The sequence below is a fragment of the Dipodomys merriami genome, unplaced genomic scaffold (genome assembly GCF_024711535.1).
Source record: "Dipodomys merriami isolate MVZ:Mamm:240054 unplaced genomic scaffold, mDipMer1.0.p SCAF_94, whole genome shotgun sequence".
Taxonomy (NCBI): Eukaryota; Metazoa; Chordata; class Mammalia; order Rodentia; family Heteromyidae; genus Dipodomys; species Dipodomys merriami.
This window is the reverse complement of record NW_027206557.1, coordinates 1,777,043-1,792,654: the sequence shown is the minus strand read 5'-3', so window position 1 is coordinate 1,792,654 and position 15,612 is coordinate 1,777,043. Positions and strand designations below refer to the sequence as shown.

The 15,612-nt window shown below is 47.9% G+C and overlaps 2 protein-coding genes across 7 annotated transcripts in view; one reads left to right on the top strand and one right to left on the bottom strand.

Moving 5' to 3' along the window:
* The window catches only part of Eepd1 (endonuclease/exonuclease/phosphatase family domain containing 1), an 82,104-nt gene extending 79,427 nt beyond the window's left edge, over nt 1-2,677 (top strand). For both annotated transcript variants that reach the window (XM_070014187.1, XM_070014186.1), the window contains one exon: nt 2,022-2,677. In XM_070014187.1, the coding sequence (XP_069870288.1) occupies nt 2,022-2,221 (200 nt within the window). In that variant the 3' untranslated portion in view covers nt 2,222-2,677. The remainder of the gene's footprint in view (nt 1-2,021) is intronic.
* Nucleotides 2,678-6,197: 3,520 nt separating this feature from the next.
* LOC138821824 (sperm motility kinase X-like) lies at nt 6,198-9,913 on the bottom strand. Of its 5 annotated transcripts, none has more exons than XM_070014290.1 (3): nt 9,859-9,913; nt 6,642-9,050; nt 6,198-6,412 (listed from the first exon to the last, which is right to left on the bottom strand). In XM_070014290.1, exon 2 carries the CDS (start codon nt 8,108-8,110, stop codon nt 6,812-6,814), a length of 1,299 nt encoding a protein of 432 aa, XP_069870391.1. In that variant the 5' UTR covers nt 8,111-9,050; nt 9,859-9,913; the 3' UTR covers nt 6,198-6,412; nt 6,642-6,811. The 5 variants fall into 5 exon arrangements, 4 of the variants coding, with proteins under 4 accessions (XP_069870391.1, XP_069870390.1, XP_069870392.1 ...); XM_070014289.1 differs by lacking the exon at nt 9,859-9,913 and adding an exon at nt 9,449-9,567; XM_070014291.1 differs by lacking the exon at nt 9,859-9,913 and adding an exon at nt 9,449-9,567 and having other exon boundaries at nt 6,642-9,045.
* Between the last annotated feature and the right edge of the window lie 5,699 nt (nt 9,914-15,612).

The window sequence follows — 15,612 nt, the reverse complement described above, 5'->3', positions numbered from 1 at the left end:
AAGCACTCTGCTACTGAGCTACATATATCCTCAGGCAAACACTAAAGACTTTTGATAATACACAACCACTAGGATTCTAGACCAGGCTCAATGATATATGCCTGACGTCTTAGCTACCTAGGAGGCTGTAGGTGGGAAAATTGTAATCTGAGGCCAATCCTGGGAAAAACACAAGACATACTAAACTTGGTGGCTCAAGCCTGTAATCCTAGCTACTTGGGAAGTTGAGATCACCTGGAAAAAAACTTCATGAGGTTCCATAACCACCAATGGCAATCTGGATGTGGTGGTACATGACTTTCATCCCAGATATGCAAGAAGCATAAATAAGAGGATGGATGGTGATCTAGGCTGGCCTGGGCAAAAGTTCACATGTTCAAAAGTTCAAAAGCTGCTCAAATGATAACAAGAGCAAAAAGGGATGGGGGCGTGGCTCAGGTGGTACAACTCTTGCCTAGCAAGTTCAGGGCCCTGTGTTTAAACCTTCATATGGGGGTTGAGAGGATAGATAATAGATATAAAAATGAAAGCTAAATAATAGATTATAGACACATAGATACTTAGCTGATAGATAGATGATAGACAATCGGTTATAGATAGAAAATAGATTATAGATTGACACATAGATGCTAGATCAATGGATAAGAATAATGGTGTCCTAATCCCTGCCTGTCATCATTACAAAATTCTAATAGATTCCCATGAAAACTTCAGAGAGAAATTTAATAAAGAAATAAAGCAGCAATTTCCCAGGTGATGTTGTGAAAGAGACCCTGCAAACAGAGCCACGGTCCTCAGGACTTAGTGTTTCCAGTCTGAACTGTGTGCCCTGTCCCAGCAAGTTCCTCTCTGTGTGTGCTGCCTTCCAGCTGGAGCCTCAGAGGACATACCAGTCACAAAGTTGGCAAGATGCTGGCTCGCAGAGTCCGGCCTGCAGTCAGCTGGGCTCCTGGGGCGCTGTGGGTACCCCCTGCCTGGGGAACAGAGATAGAGAAGCTGAGCTGTGTTGTCATCTGCCCCCTCTGTTAAACTGTGAAGCTGAGGTACAGGGAGGAATCCTCCATCACCATGGTGGCATCTGCACCTGCCACGCCCAAGTTCTAGAGATCAAATGCCAACCTTTACTTGGCTTACCTTCAGGTGGGGACCAACACAGTACCTTGTAACTGATTAATGATTGTTTTGGGGTTTTTCTGGCAAGGATTTATTTTCAAATGTAGTTTCTGATTCATTTATTTATAGATCTTTAGTTTTAAAATACATTTATTCCCATCACCCTCTGGGAGCCTGCCTTTTCCCCCTCTTTGAGGTGCTTCTGTGTGGCTTGGTGAAATAGGTCCTTTACCTGGAAAACATCCTGAGACCCTTTGTTGAGATACTCATTAAAGGCTGAGAAGGTAGCTCAATGGTAGAGTGCTTTCATAATCTTTTTGTTCCAGTTTTGAGGCTTGAACTAGATCTTGAACTCTTGCCTGACTTTTCGTTTGCACTCCAGGCTGGTGCTCTACCACTTGAGCCACACCTTCACTTTCAGCTTTTTGCTGGTTTATTGGAAATAGGCTCACAGACGGTTCTGCTTGTGCTGGCTTTGAGCCTCAATCCTCCAATGTCATTCTCCCAAGTAGCTCGGATTACAGGTGTGAGCCTCTGGTGTCTGGCTGTTGAGGGTTGTTTTTTTTTTTTTAGTATTTATGAGGCCCCAAATTTGACCCTTATCACTACAAAATATAAGTACATAAAAACAAGATTAAAAAAAAAAACATTTTGCTGGTCAGATTTGTAGTGGTACGGGAGGAGGAGGAGGCCGGGTCCCTGCTTCATTAGGTGGGCCTGTGGCCTGGCCTCTGGATCCTCTCAGGGGCTAAGTAGGGAAACCTTCACTTACAGAGAAAAGCAAATAGGCAGGATCGTAGTTTGCACAGACAAGGCAGCTCCCTGGGTGAGCAGCACTGGACCCTCCTGCCAGCCTGCACCCATCCCTCCCCAGCCCTGACATTAAGCGTCTCCTCCTTCTTCCTCAGGTCACTGGGCTGTTGTGAGAGAAGGTCTTACCAACCCTTGGATTCCGGACAACTGGTCCTGGGGAGGCGTGGCTTCTGAGCACTGCCCTGTGCTGGCCGAGTTTTACATGGAGAAGGACTGGAACAAGAAGGAAGGCCCCCGGAATGGCAGCGCCGTCACCCTGGAGCGAGGAGAAGCCAGCATTAAGCATGAACGATGACAAAGGCAGATCCATGTTAGAGCTGGCTCTGAACCCAGAACGGGGTGAAGGTTTGGGGCCTTCTAATCTGGGAGGGCCTCGGCCTACACCCTCCACTGTGGACACTTCAGGGCACTTGAGGCGCACGCTGGGTGCTAACTGTGCCATGCAGCTACAGCAGAACCCAGTGGGCACCAGTGTGTCTTGACTCTGGACGGTCTGATCAGCATGGTGGGTCTAGGTGGCTGCTGTCTGCATGGGACCTGAGAACAGAGGCAGGGTTGGGGGAGATGGAGAGATAGGGAGATGGCCTGGACTGCCTGAGCTCCCATATTATTCTGGTCCCCAGGCTGCTTGAGGGAGCTGCAAGTGTGATGAGCACTCTTTCCAAAACTTCAACTGGTGATTTTTTTTTTTTAGCTTTGTTTTGAGAAAGAATAAACATGTTCACCTGCCTGGCTGCATGTGGGTATGGTAGATTCTCCTGCCATGTTGTGTTTTGTCACCATTGTCAGATCTAACCTCCCCTGGCCCCCCCTCGCCGCCTCATGCCTTCCCATTCCTGCCAATGATGCCCCCATCCCCAAGCCTGGAACCCATGAGATCGTTCTGCCCTTTCCACCCCCTTTCCCCCTGCAGCACCATTGGTGCTTCTGGGTTCTTGGGGTAGGACACTCCCTCCAACCTGCCCACTGCTTTCCCAGCAGATTCCTAACCCAGAATTCAGAGAAAAAAACAACAACAACCAAAACAAGTTGTGTCCCCACTGAACGTACACAGATTTGATGTCCTATTTTTATCGCTTGAATCATACAGAAGAAGGACTATTTATGTGATCTCACATGGTGTTCTGTGTCTATGTGCCATCTCCAGATGCTTTTGTCAGGTAGGGGAACACCCAGGCCATGAGTCTGAGGCTTTCAACATGGTTTGGTACATGGAGGGACAGACACTTGTGTTCTTTTTCTTGTATGACTCTTCTTGGCTGCCCCTGGCCTGTGTTGATCACTCTGGATGGCCCCAGAAGGATGTGCCAAATAATCCCAACAGCCCTTGGCAGAAAGGAAGTTTAGCCTCCTTCCCCCAACTCCAAGCAACCTTGGTTCTCTCCCAGCTTTACCTTTTTCAGAGACCTATCATTAGCATCATATAATGGTCTTCCGACTTCTTCCATTAGGAACACATGCTAGAAATTCCTCTGTGTCTTTGTGACCCCCACAGCTCTTTTTCCTGGCTGAATAATGTTCTCTTTCATGAAACTGATCTCTTCTGGATTGTTTCTGCAGCCCTGCCCTTCTCCCCAGCCATTCTCCTCCATTCCCAGCACACTATTTTCATTTCCTCCCCTTCTTCCTCATACTTTCCTTTTGCTTCTCTTCCAGTCCTTTCAGGCCATTCACGGAGGTGCCACACTGTGAAGGAGTTTCTGGGAGGTGCCAAGGGGAGTACCTAGAGAGGGAGAGTTGTTGGAAAGGGGTGAGAGGCTGAGGAAGCTCCCACAGGCCCCAGGTGCTGGCCAGGTGCCTTCTCCTAGTCCTTCCTACCATGGGGCATCATGGGGGTAGCAACCCCTTCCTTCGTTCTAGAACAATCTGAGATAATGTGGGGTTCCCTGTGTGTGGTTAGTGGCTCATAACCATCATTGGCAGTGCTTCTGGCACCAGCCTCAATTCTTTATGAAGTGACTACAGGGGGCATCGGGGTGACTGGGGGTGGCTCCCCAGTTGCTCTGGGGTGACTGGGAGAAGGAAGAGTAACCCTCCATAGGGGATGGCCCTTTTCAGGGAACAACCAGTATCATCTTCTGCTTGTTTCTCTGGTTCTAACCCAGTTCTTCTCCCATGCATAGTGGTAGGAGGAATCCCAACACCTGGCTTTTCAGCTGTAGTTTGCCAGGTGGTCCCACATGCCCCAGGAATGAAGGCGAGGTAGACACGCCCACCAAGACTGCTACCAGGTTGGGTTTTTGGTGGAATGAATGACTTGGGGACCTCCACACACTCACCTTGATCTAAGATTACTTTCCAATAAAATTTGCCTGTGTTGATGCAATGTAAATTTCCTGAGACAAAATGAGACGGAACAGCCCCTATAGCAGAGGGTGCCAGAGAAGAGTGGGTGAGTGACTCCCACCCAGGCTGCCTTGGGCCAGGGCCTCCTGACATTTCTGAAATACTACCCCAGGCCCAGGTGGCGGCTCCTCACAGACTTAGTGGGTCTCTGTGGCAAACATGACTGAGCATGGTTATAACCCACTGCAGTCCAGGGCACCTGCCATGCTGCTCAAACAGGCCCCAGTGAGTGAATTCAGGAAGGTATTCCAGCCTGTGGCAGAGGCCATGGCCAGGGAGGATCACAGGGCCTGGCACTGCTTGGAAAGAAGCCAGCAAGGGTGGTTTCTCCCGGCTTCAGCTTTAGAGACATCCTGCGTTTTACCTTATGCCCAGATGCTTTCAGGACATACAGCACCATATGGCCAGGGGCTTCAAGAAAGTGGGCTCCACCTCCAGTACAAGATTACACATGGGGCTGGGAAGGTGGCTCAGTGGTAGAGCACTTGCCATGCATGCCTGAGGCCCTGGGTTCGATTCCTCAGCACCACATAAGCAAAAAGAAAAGAAGCCAGAAGTGGCGTTGTGGCTCAAGTGGTAGAGCGCTAGCCTTGAGCTGAAGAGCTGAGGGACAGCGCCCAGGCCCAGAGTTCAGGCCCCACGACTGGAGCCCCCCCCCCCAAAAAAAAAAGATTACACACACACAAACAGAAAAACCTGCGGTGGACCTGACGTTGGACCTGAGGGTCCAATTTTGGAGAGAGCTTAGTACTTGACAACAAACTACACCCTCAACAAGGACAGAAAATGGACTGCTGAGGCCTTAGTTTTCATTACTGCCTTGGTGATTTGAGTTGGTTTTGTGGGGTTTGTTTTGTTGCTTTATTGTAAATGATTACTTTCCCTTTTCCTTTTTTATATTTTTTGGGGGGGGGTCCGGTCTTGGGGCCTGAACTCTGGGCCTGGACACTGTCCCTCAGCTCTTCAGCTCAAGGCTAGCGCTCTACCACTTGAGCCACAGCACCACTTCCAGCTTTCTTTTTGCTTATGTAGTGTTGAGGAATCGAACCCAGGTCCTCATGCATGCAAGGCAAGCGCTCTACCACTAAGCCACCTTCCCAGCCCCCCTTTTCCTTTTTTCCTAACTGCTCTTACAAACCTTACCTTTCCCTTACCCTAGAACTCTCATCTAACTCCTGATATCACCCCCACCCTTGCAACTGTACTACCTCCACTGAGCACATTCTGTATCTGCACCCATCATCTCCCGCTCCATCCTGCCATCTTCCTTACCCCATGTCCATCACCCTGTTGTCTTTCATAGCTTAGTTCTGATCCCTACAGTACGATATGAAATGGTAGCTTCCAGTGTCTAAGAAACTGAGGATGTAGAGATAATCACCAGTCGCATCCTACTGTAGGCAAATATTTCAGTGTTTTGCAGAGATGAGATATGCCCCAAACAAGTGTTGTGAAGTGGCTCACAAACTTAATGAATTCTGTGAGAATGCAGAGAATAATCCATCAGGAGTATCTTTCAGGATCTGAGATCTCCAATTAGTCTGCAAATGACTAAAGACCAACACAGAAATAAACATGGGAAGCAAGGCATTGGTGGCTCAAGCATGTAATCCTTACTATTCAGGAGGCTGAGATCTGAGAAGTCCCTGTGAGATTCTTATTTCCAATTAACCACTCAAAAACTGGAAGTGGAGCTGTGGCTGTATGTGGAAGAGTGCTAACCTTGAGCAAAAGAGCTCAGGGACAGCACCCAAACCCTGAGAGTTCAAGCCCCACAACCGACAGAAAAAAAATATGGGAAAATGGGCAAATATAATACCACTTCCAGAAACCAATGACAGGACAAAGGATTAGAATGAGGAGGAGGTAGAGGAGATCTCATATGAGTGGGAAGGAATATTGATAAGAACAAAAGACTCAGACCATTTTGCCTGTGATCAACTCTTGGACCAATAGTTTATTTTAAGTTTGTTGAGAAAACAAACTTTATTAGAAACCCTCTCCAAGGTCCCAGAAAAGCAGTCTGTCTGTACCAGATGGGAGCGAAGAGACCCTGGACTCCAAGCAGGCTTTGGGCAGCGTAAGAGGCATTCAGGGCGAGCGTCATGGGGTTGACTGCTTCTCTCCTTCTACAGGTCAGCTGCAGGAAGACAGGTGAGGATGAAACTCAGGTCTGAACTTCACACAGTGATAACAAGTGACTCTGGACCCACAACATGGGAGTCATGAGCCCTCCCATCTCAAACTCTGCCCCCATAGACTCCCCTCCAACTCCCTCCCTACTCTTCCCCACTGGTAACCACAGGTAAAAAGGACTTCATTAAATCATAGGCAAATAAAGCACAGAGCTCAGCTCCATGTCCACCTACGAGGGCCCCGGACCATGGTTTCTGTCCTCTCCTCTTCCGGGACTGGCTGGCTGGGCAGATGGGTTCTTGGCAAATGGACGGCAGCAGCAGGAGAATTGTCTTAGGCATTTGACGGTCCTCCTCTTCATGTTTCTCCAACCCTGGGCTGTGATCCCTGGTTGGGGCTGTAGTCAAACACGGGCTTGACCAGAGGGGAGTGAGGGTTCCACTGCTGCTGGCTCCATCTCCCTCTCTGCGCCCCTTGTGAAGGAGACACCGGAGATAGAGGGGGCAGATGCAGACTTGGTGTATTTCCTGCTGCCCTCCAGCCTCTTGTGCTTAGTGGGCAGGAAGGTGGCCGGGTGACACGCAGGAGCGCTTACTGTCTTTGGGAGAACAGTGGAGAAGGATGGATCTACAGGTGAGGGGCAAGGCGGAGGCCCAGGAAGCGGGTGCCTCCCATGGCAGCTGGGACCCCAGTCCTCCTGGTCCCGCTGCTGCAGCAGGATCAGGTAAGTGCCCATGGCAGCGTTAAAAGTTCTGCCTAACAAGGCATCCCGGACCTCCTCTGGGTTGTACCCCAGGTATGTCATAACCCTGATAATGCTGGCATCTGGCTGTTCTGGGGGTGTCCTACTGGGCTGTGGGGATGTTGGCTCCATCTGTCTGAGCCAGGGGTGGCCCAACACTTGCTCCAGTGTGGGTCTGCGCTCAGGGTCAACCGTAAGTAACTGAGTGAGGAGGTTTTGCAGCTCTGGGGAGATGTGGGGCGGAATCCGGCACCTGCCGCTCAGGACCTGCTTCTGCAGCTTCCCCCATGTCCCGGCTCTAAACGGGAGATAGCCCACCACCATGCAATACAGCAGCACGCCCAGGCTCCACACGTCCACTTTATGGCCATCATAACTTTGGTGCTGGAACAGTTCGGGCGCCCAGAAGGGTAACGTGCCACACGCCTTGTCCAGCTCCTCCCCCAGCATGACCCTCGTGCCCAGCCCAAAGTCGCACACCTTCACGGTGCCCCTTGTGTCCAACAAGACGTTCTCTAGTTTGAGGTCCCTGTGGGCAATGCCACTCTCGTGGCAGTAGTGCATGGCACTCACGATCTGCCTGAACACGGGCCCGGCCTCCTCCTCCTGCAGCTTGAGTACTTGCAGGACATGCCTCAGTAGATCGCCCCCACCCGGGTACTCCATCACCAAGTATACTCGCTCTTCTGTTTCCATGACATGAAATAGCTTGACCACATTTGGATGGTCCACAGACTTCATGATATCCACCTCACTGGTAATGAAGGGGTTGTCCCTCTTCTCTAAGACTTTCACCGCCACCAGGGCATCTGTGAGGAGATGTTTGGCCAATTTGACATGGCCAAAACTCCCCTGACCTATGGTCCTCAGAACCCGGTACTGAGCCCCGAGGAGCTCCTCATCTGAAGAGCTCCTACTGAGGTCTTGTACTGCTGTCTCCTCACAACCCTCACTCACCATCCTAGGGAGCAGTGCTACAGATGAACTAAAAAAAAAAAAGAGGGGGGAGAAGGGAGAGGGAATAAGAAAGTCAACTCCCAAGCCACTGAACCAAATCCACAGACACAGCAAATAATCTAGCAATGGGAATCCAAAGATCACCAACCAAGATCTCCCTGAAATGATGGGAAAAATTCCAGCGCAGGCTGCTTCTATTCTGCTTGTTGTTCCGTCACAGTGGCTTCTGTAAGGACGAGGCAATAAAGGGACCCAAGGCTAGGCCTTGTCCACAAGGCACCGAAAAGATCCTTTCATGGCTGTGTAGCCACTGAGGCTCAAACCTCAGGACCTGGACACAGCCCCTTAGCTTTCTTTGCCCAATGTTAGGGGTTTGCCCAAAATGGAGTCACACTTCCATCTGTTTAGTCTTCATCTTTTGGGCAGTCAGTAGGAAATAAAGAGTCTCATGGGCTTTCCTGCCCAGGCTTACTTAGAACACAAATCCTTTGTCGTTAGAGCAGATTCTTTTCCAGATAGCTCAGTATCCTAGTACACTGAGGTGGTAAGAAGGTCACCAGGTGCTGTGTACAATTCCACGGAGGGCCAGACACACCCCAGCCCAGGCATTTGACCTCTGCTCAGCCCATCTCAGAGCTTCTGGTCCTGGAATCTGGCACATTTCCTCCCTGAACAACCCTTGGTGATCACTTCATGGTCTCACCTCTTTCCTCGGCCAGGGTGCTCAGCACGGTGGAAGGTCACTCTGGGCCATTGTGTGCTCTCAGGCTGGGCCCTGCTGGGGTCACTCGTGGCAGATGGAGGCTGGGTGCAGGACAGCCACACTGTGTCCAAGCACCCTGGGAGACAAACACTAGAGAGCAAGTCAACCTTCACAGCTGCGAGGCTCACAGACAAGTCCCACACACCTGGGCTCCTTCGGGGGCTGAGCACCATTCCTGCCCTTGGGGGATAGAGTGGATTAGAGCCTTGCTTTTCTGAAGAGGATGGTTGATAGAGGGCTGAAAATGATGAAGATGTAACCCAGGGACACATTTGGTGAAGATCAAAACGTGTGTGAAAGGAACTACATAACCCGATGAAGGTATATCTGTTGGACATCGAAGACTTTTCTGGTTGAGGAGTTAGGCTGGGTCATTGTCGAGTCAGGTGGAGCCAGGGATGTTCTCTAGCTGAGTCCTCTCCACTCAGGGAAACAACCAGAACATCACAGGCTTTTGTAATTCCTGAAGGCTTGTAGTGAGGGTTGTTTATGGTACTGGGATGAAACCAGAGCCTCACCCATGTGAAGCAGGCCGTCTATTGCCATTTCACTTCTCTCTCTCTAATGTGCTTTCTTACCCAGGACTCAAGAGCCCCTGTGGGGAAGGCAAAGCAGGAGGCAGCCAGTGTCTTGAAGACGAGGACACTGAATCCAAGGACACATGACTGCCACCCTCTGGGGTCTTCCAGGTCTCCCAAAGGCATAAGAGGGATCTCAGAATGTTCAGGAAGGCAGTCAGTTAACTGACAAATAACTGTCAGGCCAGTGACCTAAAATGCAGCTTAGACCACACCAAGGGCAGGGCTGATGTGACCCAGCCCCCAGGGAGGTGCAGACTCTGAGCTGAGTGAGGACAGACCCCAGGCACTGGGTGACCTGGTAGCAGGATGTAGCCTGGCCTTGTCAGGATCCTGGCAGTCTACAGCTCTTCAATCTGGAGCAGGGTTCTCAGTGGGAGAAAATAGACAGCAGGGAATGGGTGACTCACTGGAGGTGATGAGGCTCAGTCCTGTGTGTCCCTGTGGCGGGGAGCTGCCCAGACTTTGTCCACTGCTTCAACAATTTGCCATTTGTCATGAAGGCCTTCTAGTCCTGCCAGCTTCCCTGAACCAGTCTCAATGCCAAGGCACAGTGCTTAGTGGATTCAGGCTCTACCCCTATTTGCTGAGGACAGAGGGGGCAGGATCTCAGGCAGAGGACATTGGGCTTCTCTGCAGGCTGCCTTTATTATCTGCGAGCTGCATTTCCCATGACTTGCTCGGCCCAAAGCAAGGGGAGGGTGTTTTTGAGATAGTGGTAGGTATTGGGGGCAGGAAGTACTCTGTACCTTTCTTCAGCCTAGCAGGACTGTGTGTGTGTTGGGGGGGGGGAACATTAGCAAATCCCCTGGTCCCAGAAGAATGCACTTCCTAACATAGTAGGATGTATATGTCCACCAGTTCACCTGAACAAGTATTTATATAGTAATAGTGTGAGAAGTGAGGGCTTTGGTCCACTTTCAGACCATGAGGGTGGAGCCCTGTGGAATGGAATTAGGGCACTTACAGAAAGCTAGACACTTCTCTGGCCATGGGAGAAGAGTGAGGAGCTGCTTCTAGGATAGAGAGAATAGAGCTCGTGGCCTTGGTCTTGGGTCTGCAGCCTCCATTCTGTGAGCCATCAGCATGTGCTGGTGAAAGCCACCCTTTTAGGGAGTTTAGTTGTAGCATCTGAAAGAGGCTAAGGCTGGCGTGACTTAACACTTCAAACACAGGCACGGCACATGTTCAATGAGCATTTTGTGCATCTACCACAGCCTGGAGCATGCCATTACCTGTCTCTCCTCATAGGCTCGGGCCACCATGCTGTCATGGAGCAAGTCAACTTGTGAAATGGGCTTGTCAACAAGGAATAGAGAAGGAAGAAGGGACAAGGGAGCACTCAGGATTTAAGGCCAGGGGCACTGTTAGGGTGATATCATCATGATCACATGCGGTTCTCAGCCTATTGATGTGTAGCCAGGGCTGAGCCTGAACGTGAAGTGTGAGCTGGAGTGATGGAGCAGTGAGGGTGTGGTCATGTGACCCAGCAGAGAGCCTGCTCTAGGCCTGATGGGGACAGTGGGAGAGGCGGGCTGCAGGGGAGGGGAAGAGGTGAATGGGAAGCTTCAACCTAATGTGCACCTGAGCTACTCATACTCAACTGTTTTCATATGTTAAAAAAGAAAACACTGTTGAAGCTGGGAGCTGGTGACTATGCCTCTAATGCTAGCTATTGGGAAACTGAGATGTAAGGATTATGGGTCAAAATCTGCCCTAGCAGGAAAGCCTGTGAGATCCTTATCTCCAATTAAAAACTATACTAATGACAACAAAAACAACATGGGAATAAAGCTGGGCCTGGGAATGTGTCTTAGGGGTAGAGTGCTTGTCTAGCATGCATGAAGCCCTGGGTTCACTTCCTCAGTTCTACATAAACAGAAAAGGCCAGATGTGGCGCTGTGGCTCAAGGGATAAAGTGCTAATCTTGAGCACTTCAGGGAAAATGCCTAGGCCTTGAGTTCAAGCCCCAGAACTCTGAAAAATAAAGGAAAAGAAAAAAAAACTGGAGACAGAGCTGTGGCTCAAGTGGTAGAGGGTTGGTATCAAGCTGAACGATCTCAGGGACAGCTCCTAGACACTGAGTGCAGGCCCAAGATAGGCAACATAGATTAATACATAAACAACAAAATTAACAACAAACATCTCTTGAAAACCACTTCCCAGGATATTTCTTCAGGTAATCATTAAAAAAGGAAAATGTGACTGGGGCCTGTTGCTTTGCCAGGCCAAGCTGAGGCCCAAGTCCATCCTGAGCACACCTGTACCACCAGGACACAGGAACATTAAAGGGTAGATTATGGAGGTACTCCATAATCCAGGCCGCCCAAGGAAAGGGTCAGACAGAAAGGAGAACTGGATATTCCAGTTCACCTAAAGGTAGTTTCTCTCTTGACTAGATTCGCTGAGGCTCTGTCTGAGATGAGGTACTCTGAAGGAGTGAGAAGAAGGGCTGTCTCTTTTTCTTCTTGAGAGTGTGTCTCAGGGGACTGGTGTGACAGGCCGCTCAGGTCTGGGTCTCCGGCCTTGGAATGAGGCACTGGGCTTCTCTGAGGTGGAGTAGGAAAGGATGAGCTGCGTTTCTCATCTACTGCATCTCTTGTGGAGAAAGGGGTAGGCCCTCAGCAAATGAAAACTGCAGAGAGCTCAGATGCCCTCAGGGTCCTGCCACATGAGCTCCCCAACCGTCATAGGCCCTCCACGGAGCCTGTCTGCTCAAACTGATGAGCCTGCCACCTCCCAATGTCATCAGGACCAACACTTTGCCTTGGGGATGCTCATCCAGTCCACAGCACGAGACATCACAGGGGAAGATTGTTGGAGGAAAGCCAGGCAAATGATGGCTTTCAGAAGATGATCTTAACATATTCTAATCAAGTGCCAGGATCTCATGGTTGTTGGGGCTTCCCGAGGTCACCAGGTTGCTCCTTTGCTCACCACCCACAGCCCCTTTCTTCCTGACTACTGGGCAGGGCGCTTTTGCCACACACTGCTAATGGCATTGAAGACTGCATCTCCTCTGCATTCCAGGAGGCTTAGCCGCACCCCTGGGCATGACCCAGTAGGTCCCTGATATAAACCATTGGGAACATCCCAGAGGTGGTCACATGTCTGCAGATGGACTCTCCAACCAAACAAAATGGTCATGTCTCTCTCCATGTAGGTTTCAGTCAAGTAGCTTCTTTTCTAATGCTCTCTAAATCAGTTCCTACCAGTGAGAAAGTATTGCAATATGTACTAGGGGACACATTAGCCATAGCACATAATTCCACCAAGTTGTCCAGTGTTTAGACAAAGTGGTTCAATTCTCCAATGAATCATCTTCAAGGCCTTCAGCAAATCTATGTTTGAGCAATATGCACCAGGCTGTTTTCCTTCCCTTCTGAGGAGGGGATACCAAGACAACGCAATTGAGTAGGCTTAGAGTTCAGGCCTTGTATATCCTTCCTGAATCAGCCCTAGGTCTTTGGGTGGTTGGTTCTTGCACTTGTGTGCTGGGTTGCTGGCTTTGCTTCTGTCAAACATCCATGGCTACTTGAGTCCAGTTACCTGCTGAGTAACTAGGATTGCAGACATGGCCCACTGGTCCCTTGTTTTGAATTTTATACTTTAGTAAGACAGTTTAGATAATGTAAAAATGTTCATAATACACATATTTCTGGTTGGTACAAATAATATAGTTATGGTTGATCATGGAAGTTATATATTATATACAAAAGTGCTTATATTCAACAAACTATCTCTCAAGATGAATATGAAATAATATTTTAAGTCATGAAGTTAGGAGCATTTTATTTGGCCTACATGACAGGTTTGCCACAATAAATGAGGCATGGTCTCTCCCTAAAGAAGTTCTGAATTAACTTTCATTTCTGAATCTGTGGCAGGAAGCCAATACTCACTCCATTGACAAGGACCATTCATTGACCAGGGTGCAAGTAGAACTCTCCGGCATGTCTTCATTACTTTCCATGAACAACGCTTCCACATGTGCTTGGCTTCAGTTAGTCCAATGACATTTTAAAAGCAATAGAAATAGCAGTAGCATAGTGAAGCCATCTGAAAGCTGTTGAAAAAGAAGAAAAACAAAGATATCTAACAACTGTCCACAACAGATCACACACTAACACACACACATTAAAGCGGTATATTTGGTTGTGTGGGAAAGCAATTGCCTAGCATACACAAGGCCCCTGATTCCATCCTCAGGACTCAAAACAACTCCACACCTCAAAAAGTCTGAAAGGCCAGAACAAAAATATAGGAAATGCCATTGTAACACATAAACTGGTGACCTCCTTTCAAGGAATACATATCCAATTTCTTCCCTAATTGAAGACTGAAGAAAACAAACTATATGCATGATAGTGAAATAGGTTAACAGACTTTAAGAATGTTCCAAGTATTTGAGTGTTTTAAATGTTTCACTTTGTTTCCAAGTATTGAAATAATAATGAAGTTCAAATAATGTGCAAGATTATAAGATAAAAAACGAGAAATACTAAAGTAGAGGCATGTTTCTAATGATACAGCACCAAGTCTTGAGCTTAAAAGCTAAGGGACAGTACCCAGGCCCTGAGTTCAAGCACCAGCACCAGCAGACGAAAAATCAGAGAGAATATAAAATTTTAAAGATATATGTATATATTATAGCATAATGAATCATATAATAATATTAAAATATTATATATTCAAAATCAGTACTGGCAGGAATGGGCATGAGGTTCTTATCTCCAACTTACCAGGCAAACACCAAAAATAGAGGTGTCACTCAAGTAGTAGAGCACCAGCTTTGAGCACAAAAGCTTAGAGATAGTGCCCACCCACAGTGCCGGCACACAAAAATTATACACCACCATCAACTTAGATTCATTCCCGGGATGTAAGGCTGGTTCAGTACATGTATTAGTAGATAAATATAGCACATAAAAGCAAAGACAAGAATCACATGATCATGTTAATTATTAATGCAGAAAGACCCTATGACAAACCCAGCATTCTCATGATATAAACTCTAGGAAAAGAAGACTCATACCCTAACATAATTAAGGCTGTATATGATAGATAAACTTACAGTCAATATCATTCTAAATAGGGCAAGATTGAAACTATTTTCTCTGATTTTAAAGGAAGAAGACAAGGAGGTCTCCTCTCTCCTATTCATTATAGTACTGGAACTTCTAGCTACAGCTCAAAGGCATGAGAAAGATAGAAAAGAGATTTAAATAGGAAAGAAGTCATACTATCCCTAGTTGCAGATATGTGCTTATACCTAAAGCCCCATAAAGACTTGATCTCCTTGTTTTGATGAATACCTTTGGTAAAGTAGCTTGATATACAAATCGATGAAAAGAAAGAGTAGCTTTTCTGTGTACTAACAATGAGCATTTGGAGAGGGAAATTGGGCCATTTACAGTGGCCTCCAAAAAGTAACCACTAACAAACCAAATCAAGGAGATACCTCAATGATGAAAACTATAAAAGTTGGTTGAGGAAATGAGGGCAAGGTAATTTGGAAAAACCTTGCATATTTCTGATTTGACAGAAGATGGGGGAAATGACCACACTGCCAAAGGCAATCTTTCAATTCAATGCAATACCCACTAAAACCCAATGCTATTCTCACACAAAGAGGAAATGACCTTTGAAGTGTAAGAGCTGAAGTCTAGGCAGGTGTCCCCAGTCCAGAAGTGTAAGCAGGGCTCCTGTCCCAAGCCAGTACTGGGTTGCCTTGAGCTTGCTTTTCACTGGGGAACACAGCAGTATCATGTATAACTGGTTTTGTAATCTTTGTAATATACCTCTATAAGCGTCATTTCTTTTCCTTTTTCTGAAAAGTTTCTCTTTGACCCTGTCAGTTATTGCCTTTCTGAAATATACAATTGGAACAAGTTTCTGAAAACCTTATTTTCAGAATGGGCTGAGGAGGTAGCTCAGTGGTGGTGGGTCTTTTTTTTTTTTTTTTTTTTTTTTTTTGCTGCTAATGGTCATAAACTGCTCTTATGCAGACTGGCTCTAACTACTTGAGCCACACCTTTTCCAGGCTTTTTGCCAATGTCAGACTTCAAGAGTCTCACAGTGTCTCTTTACACTGGCTTTGAACCTCTGATTTCTTCTTTCCAAGTAGCTGCATTTGCAGACATATGTCACACACATGTGGATTT

Bases quoted from the DNA above. Each gene is read 5' to 3' on its own strand.
- LOC138821824 (XM_070014290.1), bottom strand. From the start codon at position 8,110: ATGGTGAGTGAGGGTTGTGAGGAGACAGCAGTACAAGACCTCAGTAGG.